This window comes from Microtus ochrogaster, linkage group LG1 (assembly GCF_000317375.1).
Source record: "Microtus ochrogaster isolate Prairie Vole_2 linkage group LG1, MicOch1.0, whole genome shotgun sequence".
Taxonomy (NCBI): domain Eukaryota; kingdom Metazoa; phylum Chordata; class Mammalia; order Rodentia; family Cricetidae; genus Microtus; species Microtus ochrogaster.
The window spans coordinates 2,896,375-2,910,880 of record NC_022027.1 but is presented as its reverse complement, the minus strand read 5'-3'; the positions used below and the strand labels follow the sequence as shown (position 1 = coordinate 2,910,880).

At 53.9% G+C, this 14,506-nt stretch overlaps 1 protein-coding gene across 1 annotated transcript in view; it reads left to right on the top strand.

The window, feature by feature from the left end:
• The window catches only part of Tmprss9 (transmembrane serine protease 9), a 21,196-nt gene that overhangs the window by 3,442 nt on the left and 3,248 nt on the right, over nucleotides 1–14,506 (top strand). Inside the window, exons 3-14 of the mRNA XM_026785225.1 lie at nucleotides 348–516; nucleotides 669–844; nucleotides 1,672–1,713; nucleotides 2,431–2,544; nucleotides 3,099–3,270; nucleotides 4,567–4,841; nucleotides 5,631–5,767; nucleotides 6,631–6,940; nucleotides 9,320–9,491; nucleotides 9,972–10,243; nucleotides 11,375–11,511; nucleotides 11,767–12,166. Coding sequence (XP_026641026.1) covers nucleotides 348–516; nucleotides 669–844; nucleotides 1,672–1,713; nucleotides 2,431–2,544; nucleotides 3,099–3,270; nucleotides 4,567–4,841; nucleotides 5,631–5,767; nucleotides 6,631–6,940; nucleotides 9,320–9,491; nucleotides 9,972–10,243; nucleotides 11,375–11,511; nucleotides 11,767–12,166 — 2,376 coding nt within the window. The remainder of the gene's footprint in view (nucleotides 1–347; nucleotides 517–668; nucleotides 845–1,671; nucleotides 1,714–2,430; nucleotides 2,545–3,098; nucleotides 3,271–4,566; nucleotides 4,842–5,630; nucleotides 5,768–6,630; nucleotides 6,941–9,319; nucleotides 9,492–9,971; nucleotides 10,244–11,374; nucleotides 11,512–11,766; nucleotides 12,167–14,506) is intronic.

Genomic DNA, 14,506 nt, shown 5'->3' with positions numbered 1-14,506 from the left:
TTAAAAATGCTTTCCCCCACCCTTCCACCCAATCACCCACCCATCCACCCATCCATCCATCCATCCATCCATCCATCCATCCATCCACCCATCTCTGTGGACACAGATATGCAGCTGGTCCTGCCTTGCGGTGCTGCTCCCTGTGCAGCTATGGGGTGTTTGTAATTGAGTCGTTGCTTTCAATCTTTGAGTTTATAACATGGAAGTGGTGTATAGTCTTATATTCTTTTCCAGGGCTGAGTAATACTCAATTGTGTGCATAGACTGCACTGTGTGGGTTTGTTAATTTATTGATGGAAGAGTGTTTCCTCATGACTACCTTCCCAGTGCTCCTCCCCACCCTGTAGGTGGCGCTGTGGCCCCGGTTCACCGTGGCTCAGCTTCCCCACTCCTGGCTCTGTGGCCCCGGTTCACCGTGGCTCAGCTTCCCTGCTCTTGTCTGTTGCAGTTTGTGAGCAGTTTCCACGAAACAGAGTTAGAGTCGAGCTGCACAGGCTGCACTGTGCTCAGTTACAGGTGAGTCAGGCCTTCTGTGAGGGCAAAGCAAGCTTTGTGGACACTGTGGAGATTCTAGATAATTCTAGAACCATCTAGAAGATCCCAGAAGATTCTGGGAAACTCTAGCAGCAAGCATGCATTCTGCTTCCAAGGCCCTGTCGTGCTTGCAGGGATGGAAATTCCAGCATCTTTGTGCATTTCCGGCTCCACTTTTTGTTCCGAGCCTTCCAACCACTGAGCCTGGACCAGGAAGAGGACATCTTGCAAAAAGGCATCCAGGCAAGGCTGCAGGGCCATGGTCTCTCCCTTGCTGCCTATGGCACCATTGTGTCAGTGGAGTTGACAGGTAAGTGGGTGGCAGCTCCTGTCTGGGAGATAAAAGTGTGCAGGGGAGGGGTGTGTGTGTGAGGTGCAGCTCAAATTGCATAATTGTCATTTTTTTTTAAATCTCCCCCTCTGATGGAAGGAGGGAAAACACCTGGCTTCCCACACCCTTGGAGGTAGAGGGTCAGCTGCCTTTTGTGTATGGGGTAGACTGTAAACTCTTACTTTTGTGACCCCTGCTGCTGGCAGTAAGAGCCCCCTCACATCCCTGGTTTACTCATCCTTGGTTCATAATCGTCAAAGACACACAGAAAGCTCCAGAATTAACTGGGCATGATGGCTTCATGCCTTTAATCCCAGCACTCAGGAGCCTGAGGCAGGAGGATCTCTGTGAGTTTGAGGCCAGCCTGGTCTACAGAGTGAGTTCCAGGACAGCCAGAGTACACAGAGAAACCCTGTCTCAAAAAACAAAAACAAACAAAAAAGAAGGGGAGAGTCAATTAGAGACGCTCGTCACCTAGACCTTACTGTCCCCTGGCCCTGACATGATCGCTGGGGTCTTGGTGACCACCACCTCAGTGCCATCTTCTAGAACATTCCTCAGTGACAGCGTGTTCCCCACTAGGAGGGTGGCCGCCAGCCTCGTGTGGCTCTTTAGTGCCGGACCAGCCAGGCTGAGGCCAGACTTAGTGTTGGAGCTTAGGTGACTGCTGCCAGCTGCACTAACACAGCTGACCTCCGAGGGAGAGGAAGTTGGACAGGAACTCCGCATATAGCCCAGGCTGACTCAAAGGCACAGTCCTCCTGCCTCAGCCTGGCTCTCACTTGATTTTGTCTGTTCTGCTTCAGGAAGGTGTGACAGTCAGGTGACCGAGAGGGACTTAAAGTCAGGTAGGACTGGCCTCTGCCCGCAGCTCGGTTTCCCATGAAGATCCCTAAAACTTCTCTCCGGTAATCCCGCGTGTGGCCATAACATCGCAGGCGTGGGCCGGGAGGGGCCGACTTTAGCGAGGTACGAAGCATTGTCCTGCCCTGCCTCAGCGAATGCTATTGCTTTATTTCTAAAGGCAGGGTCTCACTCTGTAGCCCAGGCTGACCCCAAACTCAGAGCTCTGCTTCTGCCCCCTGAGTGTTCAGGTTAAATGTGCACCCCCATGCCCAGCCAGTATTTGTTTTGAAAGTTGTCTCCGTCACTGGTCTGTTATGGTGACATAAGTGGCTTAAGGGAGGAGGGGTTTGCTCTGGCTACAGTTAGCACCGTCCATCACGCAGGGAGGGCACAGTGGCAGGCAGCTGGTCACATTGAGTCTGCAGTCAGGAAACAGAGGTGACCCTAGCCTGGCATGGTGGCATACATCTTCTATCCCAGCACTCAGGAGGCAGAGGCAGGCAGGTCTCTGAGTTCCGGGCCAGCCTGGTCTATGTAGCGGGTTCAGGACTAGCCTGGTTTACAAGCCTCACACAAATCGCTCAGGGCTCACACCCAGCCGTGGTGTCTAGCCATGCCCTGTCCCCAGAGATAAGCAGAGAGCTCAGAGGTTTTCCCGCTGTGGGGGTTCCCAGTGGACACTGTGAGTTGCCGCCACCAGCTGGGTTCTTTGTCCCCAGGCCGCTGCCCCGCCAACACCTTCTCCTGTGCAAACAGTCAGTGCGTGAGTCGAGAGAACCCTGAGTGTGATGACAGAGTGGACTGCTCCGACCGGTCTGACGAGGCTCAGTGCGGTCAGTGAGTGCATCGTGCCCTGGGCCTGGGGCGCTCTGGGCTCGCGCCGAATGGGAGGGGCAAAGGGAAGAGGGCAGGAAGCCACCTGCTAGCTAAGCAGGGCTGTCCAGAGGGGACCATCCTCAGACTCAAGCAGGTGTAGGCAGCCTGGAGCTCTATGGTGCCAGGAACAAGGACTGGTCCGATCTGAGCAAGGAGTGGAGAAAAGGCTATGTGGTCGTCACTGAGTCTGGCAATTTCAGCTTGTGCCAGAAGACGACAGCGGCGTTCTACTCTGCTCCCTGCCGCTGTGATAAAAGGTTCAGTCCTCCAGCATCAACAGCTATGAGTCAAGAAAGTGCCCCACAGCGCTTGGTGGTGCAGACATGGTCATCCGTGCTCTCAGGAGCGGAGGGAAGAGCATCAAGGACGCTTGGGCTGGAAAGAGTCTGTTGGGCGGTGATGGCGCACGCCTTTAATCCCAGCACTCGGGAGGTAGAGGCAGGCGGATCTCTGAGTTTGAGGCGAGTTCCAGGACAGCCAGGGCTACAGTCAGTGGCCTTGTGTCTTGCAGACTGCGGCTGGCAGCCTGCCTGGAGGTCGGCTGGCAGGATCGTGGGTGGTGTAGAGGCAGCCCCCGGGGAGTTCCCCTGGCAGGTCAGCCTTCGCGAGAACCATGAACACTTCTGTGGTGCCACCATCATCGGGTCCAGGTGGCTGGTGTCTGCTGCCCACTGCTTCAATGAGTGAGTCTCACCACTCAGCCCTGCCCATCTGCTTCTCCCCCTCCTCGCTCCTCCCCTCACAGCCTCCTTTTTTCCAAAGTCCACTCCTCCTTCCATTCCCTCCCCTCCTCTTCTCTTCTGGTTTATCTATTTTTTTAAGATTTATTTATTTATTATGTATGCAACATTTTGCCTCGATGTATGCCCGCACGCCAGAGCAGGGCGCCAGATCTCAGTACAGATGGTTGTGAGCCACCATGTGGTTGCTGGGAATTGAACTCAGGACCTCCGGAAGAGCAGCCAGTGCTCTTAACCTCTGAGCCATCTCTCCAGTCCCCTGGTTTATCTATTTTTAAGCGTTTGGACGTTTTGCCTGTCAGAGTGTGCACCATGTGCATTCCTGATGCTCACAGAGGCCAGAAGGGGGCGCTGGATCCCCTAGAACTGGAGTTACAGATGGTCATGAGCCAGTACGAGGGTGCGGAGAATTGAACAGCAGGTCTCTGCAACTGGTGTGCTAACCACTGAGCAGTCTCTCCAGGTCCTCTTTTCTTTTTTTGATTAATTAATTAATTTTGAAAGACCTCAGGTGGTGGAGGCACAAACCTTTAATCCCTGCACTCTGGAGGCAGAGGCAGGTGGATCTCTGAGTTCAGGGCCAGCCTGGTCTACAGAGTGAGCTCCTGGACTCTTACACAGAGAAACCCTGTCTTGAGAAAGAAAAAAAAGACAAGGCTCACTAGGTTTCCCAGGAGTTCATAATCCTCCTGCCTCAGCTTCCTGAGTGCGGGGGTTGCAGGTACCCACCCATATCCCAGTCTGCATTCGTTTTCATTTATTACTTATTTAATTTTGAGGCAGGGTCTCACTATGTAACTGTCGGGGAACTCATTCTGTAGACCAGGCTGTGTCCCTGAGCTCAGAGATCCGCCTGCTCTGCTCCCAGATCCTGGCATCAAGGGTGTGTGCAATCCTACTCAGCTTTTCATTTGTTTTTTTGTCTGTATGCGTGTGGGTGCATGCGCCAGAGAGCGCGCACGCACGTGTGTGTGTGTGTATGTGTGTGTGTGTGTAAGAGGACAACTTGCAGTAGCTGATTCGTTTCTTCCACCCAATGTGGAATCGAGCTCAGGCCGACAGGCTTGGCCGTAAGCGTCTGTGCACACGGAGGCCTCTGGCTAGTCGTTGCATCCTGATATTGGGCTCAGGACAGAGATGTCCGCAATCGCAGTCCTGCATCCTTTACTGTCTTTCCTTGCCGACTGCTCTGAGATCCCCCCTCATTTAAGCCGCACCCCTCGAACTCGAACTCCCCAGATTCCAGGACCCTGCGCAGTGGGCGGCCCAGGCGGGTAGCGTGCACCTGAGCGGCTCGGAGGCCAGCACCGTGCGCGCGCGCGTGCTCCACATCTCCAAGCATCCTGCCTACGACGCGGACACCGCGGACTTCGACGTGGCGGTGCTGGAGCTGGCTCGCCCGCTACCCTTCGGTCGCTACGTACAGCCCGCATGCCTCCCGGCCGCCACTCACGTCTTCCCGCCACGCAAGAAGTGCCTGATCTCGGGCTGGGGTTACCTGAAGGAGGACTTCCGTAAGCCCTCGTGCATCCTCCCACCCCCTACTGCCACTGTCCAGCCCTGAAGTAGGAGCTTGTGGCCCGGCAATGGCAGCTCCAGCCTCTGAGTCCATAAGATTGTGGGCCTGAGGCAGAGGGATCCAGCCAGCAAACTTGAGAAAGAAAACTAAAAGCATGGTGGGGCATGATCAGAGTGGAGCCCCGCCTAGAATCCCCAGTGAGGGGCTGGGGGCGGGGTCAGGGTGGAGCCCCACCTAGAATCCCCAGTGAGGGGCTGGGGACGTGGTCAGGGTAGCTATCTACCTTGTGGAAGTGTGTGAGTTCAATACCTCAGGTAAGGAAAAAGAAAAAAGAAATTCTGTAAAGCACACAACTGTCATCCCCGAATTTAAGAATTTAAATCAGGAAGATGAAGTCCAAGGTCACTCTGGCTAGGAAGTGAGTTCAAGGTCAGCCTGGGCTACAAGAGACCGCATCTCATAAAGAAAACAAAAAAAATTAAAAAAAAAAAAAGCTTATAGCCAGGAGAACAAGAATGAGTGCCCTTTACTGGGGCTGAGAGTGAGTTCTCCCTTGGGTAAGTCGGAGTTGAGGGCGCGGCAGGAGGAAGCAGATGTCAAGTGAGCAGAGAGCACCGGTGGGGAGAAGTGATGAGGAGCCCAATCCTCGGGTGGACGCTGTCGTCTGGGTGAGGAGCGGTGGCCCCGGAAGCTTGGGAAAGCCAACAGGAAGCGGTCTCCAGGCACAGAAAGCCTGAGGGGTCCCGAGTTCTCAGCCTGCTTTTCTCTGTCACCATCTGGGTAGTGGTGAAGCCAGAGGTCCTTCAGAAAGCCACGGTGGAGTTGCTGGACCAGAGCCTGTGTGCCAGTCTGTACGGCCCCTCACTCACCGACAGGATGGTGTGTGCCGGCTACCTGGACGGGAAGGTGGACTCGTGTCAGGTGGGCTGCCAGGCCTTCTGTTACCTTCTGTCCCCTTGCTCGCAGGAACCATCAGGGTCATCCTGAACTACACCAGGAGTTTGAGGCCAGCCTGAGCTACTTGAGGCTCTGTCTCAAAAAGAAAAACAAAGCCGGGCGATGGTGGGGCACGCCTTTAATCCCAGCACTCGGGAGGCAGAGGCAGGCGGATCTCTGTGAGTTCGAGACCAGCCTGGTCTACAAGAGCTAGTTCCAGGACAGGCTCCAAAGCCACAGAGAAACCCTGTCTCGAAAAACCAAAAAAAAAAAAAAAAAAAAAAAAAAAAAAAAAAAGAAAAACAAATATGCAATCCCCTGCCTGAACTCTTGTGGCTGACTGTGTATTATGAAAATGGAAGTCACTGTATGTTTTTACCGTTGTGTTTCTCTGCGCAGTTCTGGCTGGCGTTGCTCTGTAGCCCAGGCTAGCCTCAAACTCACAGAGATCCTCCTGCCTCTGCCTCCTGGAGGGACGACTCCCTGGTTAAGAGTTTTAGGGGATATGATGCCTTCTGGCGTCTGAGGGCACCAGGCACAAAGGCGGTGCACAGACAGGCAGATGAAATATTCATGCATCAAATATCTAAATAAATGAATCAATAAAGGTGTGCACGGCACCCGGCAGAATGACGGCGACTTTACTTTCGCTGTCCTTGCTCTGCGTGGAGACCTGCAACTGTGGTTCTGCCGGGAGTCCCCACTGCGGGCCACAGAGCCAGTGTCGCCGTGCGTGGCCCGTGTGGGCGCAGCCTCAGCCCTGGCGCCGCGCCTCTGGCTTGTGTGTGCACTGGCGACCCTCGTGGACCCCCACCCATCCATGCTGAGAGCGTACCCCTGTTTTTCAGGGTGACTCTGGGGGACCTCTGGTCTGCGAGGAGCCTTCTGGAAGATTCTTCCTTGCTGGCATCGTGAGCTGGGGGATCGGCTGCGCGGAAGCTCGGCGGCCGGGGGTTTACACCCGCGTCACCCGGCTGCGGGACTGGATCTTGGAGGTGACCAGCTCGGCTGTGGGTCCCACGGCGGCCCCTGCGCCCGTCACCCCCAGCTCTCCCTGGCAGACCAGTCCCGAGAGTCCGGTGCCCAGCACCTCTGCCAAACCCACGGCTGCCCCCAGCACAGCACCACGACACCCTAGCACCGCGGCCAAGCCTCAAGGTACTACGGGGCGGCATGCCCCTCCCAGGAGGGGTTGCATAAATTAGGGAGGTCTGTAATTGACTATCGATGTCTGATGGGCGCTTAAGCGCCCATCTTGAGGCACCAGGTGAGGGGTAGGTAATCGACTGCCAACGTCTGTCATGATAGACAGCAAGTAATTGGTGATATTTTTGATGGAATTGAGACAGGGTCTCTCTGTGTAACCCTGGCTGCTCTGGAACTCTTCGTGTGCAAGGATGGCTTTGAACTCATAGAGATGTGCCTGTCTCTGACTGGGATTGAAGGCGTGCACCATCAGGCCCAGCTGTGATCAGCTGCTGATGTCTGGTTTCACACTGTGGGAGATTGGCAGCTGGTTACTGGTTTCTTTTGAGGGGAAAAGGGGGAAAAGGTTGTCCTGTGGAGGTCGGAGGACAACTTGAAGGAATTGACTCTCTCCTTGCTCTGCTCGGGTTCCAGGGAATTGAACTCAGCAAAATTTATCAGGTTTGATGGCTAGTGCCTCAGATGGAGGATTGGCGAATGATTGACAATGCCTGCCTTGAGTCCTCAGTGAGAAATTGGTGACTGAATATTGGTGTCTGCCGTGAAAGTGCTTGATGGGAGATAAACGATTTATTATTGGTATCAGTCTTGAGACTGGTTATTGACATCTGCCATTGAAAGACTCTGAATGCATTTCTGAGGCCTCTCAGCTCTAAAGACATTTTCTGAAGCATCTTAACATGTGAAAACTGGACAGTCATCCACACACTCATGCTGGACTGCTCATCCTCCTGTGTCCTTGTGAATAATCTTCAAACATAACTCCATTCTGGGAATTGAGGCAGATAAAACCCACAGATGTTGACTCAGTTCCTGATGTATTGATTTAGTCACTGGACCAAGGTTAGAATGGACCACAGATGCTTCCCCCTCTTATCTCAGCCGATCATGCAGCTATTCTCCTGCCCTCGAATAGACCAATCACTGCTAGGAACCCTTTGAATAAGCCAATCTAATAAGTTGGAAAACAACCTACAGGTTCCCACCCCCCCTTGTGTCTGTGGTTTTTTGCTTTAAAAGATGGACTGTAGCAGCTATCGATGTCCTTCATATCCCGAACCTGAAGAGCCCTGTCATGACAGAATAAAAATCCTCTTGCTTTTTCATCAATTGCGCCTGTGTGAGTGGTGTCTGGAGCAACTCCTCCCGGATGTTTGGACATCTAGTCCAACACCATGAAGCACTAGCTAGGGGATTGGCAATTGATTGCTGATGTCTGTCAAGAGCACAGCCTGTAGGGTGGCCATTCTTCAGGCATACATTTTAAATTTAAATTTAAATTTTTTTGTTGAGGCAGGGTCTCACTATGTAGCCCTGGCTGACCTGGAGCTCACTTTGTAGACCAGGCTGACTTTGAACTCACAGAGATCCTCCTGCCTCAGTCAGTCTCCAGGTGCTGGGATTAAAGGCCTCCACTACCATTCTTGGCTTCATTTTTAATTTTTTGAAAGTGTAATGTAGCCGGGCGGTGGTGGCGCACGCCTTTAATCCCAGCACTCGGGAGGCAGAGGCAGGTGGATCTCTGTGAGTTCGAGGCCAGCCTGGACTACAAGAGCTAGTTCCAGGACAGGAACCAAAAGCTACGGAGAAACCCTGTCTCGAAAAACCAAAAAAAAAAAAAAAAAAAAAAAATAAAAACCAAATAGTAAGTCATTAGCAGTAATCTGTTTAAGTTATCAGTAAACAAAAAAAAAAAAAAAAAAAAAAAAAAAAAAGAAAAAAAAAGAAAGTGTAATGTAGGTGCATTTGAAAATGAAGTTGCAAAGACAACATAGTCAGAGTGACCCTCAGGGCCAGCAAGAAGTGACCAGTGTGGCCCTGCTGGGCACCGTCCCTATATGCCTCTTCTGGTTTCATCAGTGTGCGTGTGTGTGCGTGTGTGTGTGTATGTGTGTGTGTGTCTATTCTGTGGTGCTGGCCGGTGGGGACCCGGGCCTGGTGTCCTCGGACTGTGAGTTCTGCCTCCGTCATGGTCAGGATTTCTCCCTGTGGTTTGTCCCTGTTTTTCAGCAGCCTGTGACTCTCCCTTACTCCAGCCAGCCCCATTTCCCTCTCTTTCTCCTTCCCTCCCTTCTTGGACAGCAAACTCAGAACAATCCTCCTGCCTCAGCTTCTGAGTGCTGGGATGACAGGCATGTGCCACCATGTAGCTGTGACTGACTCTGTGGGTCCTGTGACTCCCGCAGGGCGTTGTCCTGTTTCCCTTGTATACCCCAAGCGCCGTCACCCTGGGTGACCAGGCTGATGTATGTCTGTCTGTCTGTATGTCTGTATGTAAGTATCTCAGGGGCCAGAATGGGTGGTCCCATTCTCCTCTCTCCTCTCTTGCAGAGTGTGGGGCCAGACCAGCGATGGACAAGCCCACTCGGATTGTGGGTGGGCTCAGCGCCGTGTCTGGGGAGGTGCCCTGGCAGGCCAGCCTGAAGGAAGGATCCAAACATTTCTGTGGGGCCACCGTGGTGGGAGACCGCTGGCTACTCTCTGCCGCCCACTGTTTCAATCAGTAAGGCCTCCCCAGAGCCCTGATAGCAGACACTCTGTCTCAGAATAAACCACCAAACAGACCCAAACCAGGAAGCCGTTACTCCTGACTGCCTGAATTACACGGGGTGTCTCAGGCCCACAACTGTGCCCTCTGGGCTCTGTAGTCTGACCTATGACACCGATAAAGCTGCTAGGGTCAGCCGGGCAGTGGTGGTGCACACTTTTAACCCCAGCACTCAGGAGGCAGGGACAGGCGGATCTCTGTGAGTTTGAGCCAGCCTGGTCTATAGAGTGAGTTCCAGGACAGACTCCGAAGCTGTAGAGAAGCCCTGTCTGGAAAAGCAGAACAAAGAAATTGCTAGGGTCATGGCCAAAGTGACAAAAAGCAAAGCCCTAAGGGTGCACGCTCCATCGGGTCTCCTTCCTAGGGACCCTCCATGAGGTGCGGGTGTGGGCTGGGAGCGGGCAGGGCGGGCATCTTGAGGTCCTGTCTCTACAGCACCAAGGCAGAACAGGTGCAGGCTCACCTGGGCACCACGTCCTTGCTGGGTGTTGGCGGGAGCCCCGTGAAGCTGGGGCTGCGAAGGGTGGTCCTGCATCCCCGCTACAACCCAGGCATCCTGGACTTTGATGTCGCCTTGCTGGAGTTGGCCCGGCCACTGGTCTTCAACAAATACATCCAGCCCATCTGTCTCCCTCTGGCCATCCACAAGTTCCCTGTGGGCCGGAAGTGCATGATCTCAGGCTGGGGCAACATGCAGGAGGGAAATGGTGAGCAGGGCCCAGAGGGAAATGACAGCTGTATTCCACAGGGCCGGGCCTGGGAAGGATGGGGTTTGGCTGTGCTGATCCCATATCCTAAGAGGCATTCGGTATCTCCTAGGGGCTACATATGGACCCTCATTTCTACACATAAATAACATTTTGTTGACACATTCACCAGGCAGTGGTGGCTCAAGCCTTTAATCCCAGTATTAGGGAGGCAGAGGCAGGCAGATCTCTGAGTTCAAGGCTAGCCTGGTCTACATATTGAGTTCTAGGACAGCCAGGGCTACATAGAGAGACCCTGTCTCAAAAAAAAATAAATAAATTTACATATTCATCGACCGGGTGTCCATGACTGAAAAAATATCTGTGCTGACGCATTGGCCACAGAGTGGAACCACTAGCCTCTTGCTAGGCCAGAGGCCACATGACTGGGTATGAATAAAGCTTTATTGTCACGTGGCTCTCTGCACCTCCATCCACTAACAGAATAAACTGAAAATATTTATGCTCTAGATCCGTGGTTTTCAACCCTCCTCCTGCTGCGACCTTTAACACAGTTGCTCACGTTGTGTGAGCCCAACCGTGAAGTTACTTTGTTGCTACTTCATAAGTGTAATTTTTCTACTGTTAAAAATTGTAATGTAAATGTCTGCTATGGGACCTCCCCAAAGGGGTCATGACCCGTGGGGTGAGGACTATTGCTCTAACCCTCTGTGAAACAGTTGTGTCAGGATGGGAATGGTGCCGTGCAGCTGTCTCCCCAGTCCTCAGAAGGCAGAGCCTAAGCATCACCGGGTTAAGGCCAACCTGAGTTAGTCACAGTGAGACCCTCAAAACCCCAAGAGTTAGGCGTGTACTGACCTAATATGTTAGCACTCACCTAGCATATGCAAAGCCCCACAAGGAGAAAATGATAGCCGGGCGGTGGTGGCACACTCCTTCAATCCCAGCACCTGGGAAGCAGAGGCAGGAGGATCACTGTGAGTTCTGGGACAGCCAGAGCTACACAGTGAGACCCTGTCTCAAGCAAACATTCCTGTAGGATATGGTCATTGTTTCCGGGACAGGGCCAGCACCTGGTGGCCCTGCCCGGGAGGAGTCACAGATGGTATTCTGAGCTCTCTTTCCTGGCAGCCACCAAGCCCGACATCCTGCAGAAGGCGTCTGTGGGCATCATAGAGCAGAAGATGTGTGGTGCCCTGTACAACTTCTCCCTCACGGACCGCATGCTCTGTGCTGGCTTCCTGGAGGGCAGAGTCGACTCCTGCCAGGTGGGTGGCACAGGGATACCCCAAGCTCCCTCTTAGACTTGGGGTACAGCTCAGTGATGAGTACTTGCCTAGCGTGTGTGAGGCCCTGGATCCTATCCCCGGCACTCAAAAAAGAAAAGCAAGAGTTGAATGATAAAGGCTTGGGGGGCCGGGTTTTAAGGTCACCCAGCAAAGCCTGAAGTCTGATGGGAGTGGAGCCTTGCTATTCCTTGGATGGGTGTCCCACAAAGGCCTGGTGGTATCCTTCTCCTGCAGGGTGATTCTGGTGGCCCCCTGGCATGTGAGGAGACACCCGGTGTCTTTTACCTGGCGGGCATCGTGAGCTGGGGCATTGGCTGCGCCCAAGCTAAGAAGCCCGGTGTCTACGCACGTATCACGCGCCTCAAGGACTGGATCCTGAAGGCCATGTCCTCAGGCCCCAGCTCCACACCTCGCCCCCACACCTCCAGCACATGGTTTATCCCAAACCAGCCCCCCAGAACGGCTGGCCTCACTCTCCAAGAGGCTACCACCAGCAGGCCTGCAACCCCCAGGGCCACCAGCAGGGTGACCACTCGAACACCCAACACAACACTGTCTGCCAGGAGCACCACCACCAGGGCACAGACGCCAGATCTGAGTGTTCTGGGCACCACCACACATTCCCAGCTGCCAGGTACGGTGACACCACGTGGTGTAATGCCGGCGGGTCTCTGTCACAGCTGGGGTTAGACACGATAGCACTGAAGACATATTGTCCCAAATTCCAGAGCCCTGTGGCTGCCTGCCAGGCCTTCAGAGGGCACTTTCCCCACGTCCCACTGTGTATGCCTGGGTGAAGATGTCTTGTGTCCATTTGTGTGCCCACACGTGTGTCCATGCAGAGGCCAAAGGGAGGCGTCTGTATCCCCCTCCACCAAGGAGGCTAGGTATCTCATTGAGCATGGAGCTTCTGGGCTTCAGCTGCAGCAGACGAGTCCCAGCCATCCTCCTGTCTCTGCTGCCTTCCTTGCTGGGGTCAGAGGCTTGTGCAGGATCAAACAACTCTTGTTTATCAAGGCTGACCTTGAACTCCTGGGTCTTGAGGTGACTGCTTGCACTGCTTTCACACCAGGCTACCACTCTCCTTCTCTCTCTCTCTTCATTCTGTTAGCACAGGGCACAAAACCCAGGGCCTGGCGGGCATTGGGGGGTACCCTCCTGCTGAGCCACACCCTGGGGTCATGGTCAGCTGGAGCTCTGTGGATGGGCCTGCAGTGGGGGACTTGGATTTCAGCTCCAATGTGGCAGAGCTGCAGAGTTGGAAGGTGATAAAATCACCCTCTGCCAAGAAAAAGGCTACGGGACCACAGGGCGCCAGCACTACTGTGGCCACCGCTTTTGGTCAAAGCTGCTGCACGCACCTCTTAGGTCTGGAGTTAGAGCCACTGGGGACCCATGAGCCCAATGTCCTCTCCCACCCCTCTGTCAGTCCTGACCTACTGCAGTTTGTCATCAGGAGCTTGCATCCTGAACTCCTCCAACTCCCCAAAAGAGGCAGCACCGACGGGAAATGCCATGGAGGAGGCCCCTCCACCCACCAGGGCTCTTGACAGCCCCAGGGCCCTGGTAGCGGTGGTAGGATCCAATACTCATTTCACTTGTCGCGATGCATAAGCTCCACAGGCCTGTGACACAGTCAGACCTACAAGGGCTGTCACATGACCCAGATTTACTCAACCCCCAAGACCGCAGAATGTGACTGTTTGAAGACAGTCTATACATAGGCATTTTGGTAAAAAGAGGTCCCTGAGGTAGGTTCCCCAGTGTAAACTGTCCTGATAAGAAAACATCAGGCAGCAGGGCGGTGGTGGCACACACCTTTAATCCCAGCACTCAGGAGGCAGAGGCAGGCGGATCTCTGTGAGTTCAAGCCCAGCCTGGTCTACAAGAGCTAGTTCCAGGACAGGCTCCAAAGCCACAGAGAAACCCTGTCTAAAAAAGAGAGAGAGAGAGAGAGAGAGAGAGAGAGAGAAAGAAAGAAAGACAGGCTGGGCCTGTTGGAATCACCTGTTGTCTCAGCCACTTGACGGTAGCATCCGAAGCCAGCCTGGGCTATGAGAGGCATTGAAGGCTAGTGTGGGCGACTGGCCAGCAGGAAGGATGAAGGCTTGGTTTGGAGGTGGAGCCCTGCCTAGAATCCCCCAGTGAGGGGCTGGGGGCGTGGTCAGGGTGCTGGAGTCTCTGGCCTTCATCATGGCTAGGAATGTTCAAATAAAATAAAAAGAGAGAAAGAGGAAAGAGCAAGTTCCAGAAGGAAAAAGAAGAGGGCTGGAGAGGGATGATGGTTCAGTTAAGCTTTTGTAGATAAGGGTGTGGTGCCACAAACCTATAGTCTGAGCTCTTGGGAGGCAGAGGCAGGAGAGGCCGCCCCACCTTTTAAACAGAGGCTGGAAAAAGACCCAGTGCAGGGCACAGCATGGCCGGCGTCCGCTCTGTGGTCCCTCCCACCCCTGCTCTTGTGTGGGTGGCATGAGCATTCAGAGCAGTGGCTCTCGGCCTTCCTGATGCCGCAACCCTTTAATGCAGGTCCTCAGGCTGTGGTGACCCCAGCCATGAAATTATTTCCATTGCTACTTTATAACTGTCATCTCCCTACTCTTATGGTCGCAATGTATTATCTGTGTTTTCTGATGGTCTTAGGTGACCCTGTGGAAGGGTCAGTAGACTCCCAAAGGGGTCGACCCCCAGGTTGAGAAACCCTGATCTAGAGCCCAGGGTTCCCTTCCTTGGGTCCCTGGACAAGTTACCAACTGGTAAGGGGGCCATGCTTGTTTCTACTTCTCGCAGAGTTCCAGTCCTCCAAGTGCCCCCACGTCTAGCCATCTCAGCCATGGCTCCCTGCTGGGGCGCTGGCTCAGACTGGGTTCTGGAAGGTCCTGGGGGAGACCTCATTGGTTCCATGCACGTTGGGGCGCTGGCTCAGGCTGGGTTCTGGAAGGTCCTGGGGAGACCTCATTGGTTCCATGCACGTTGG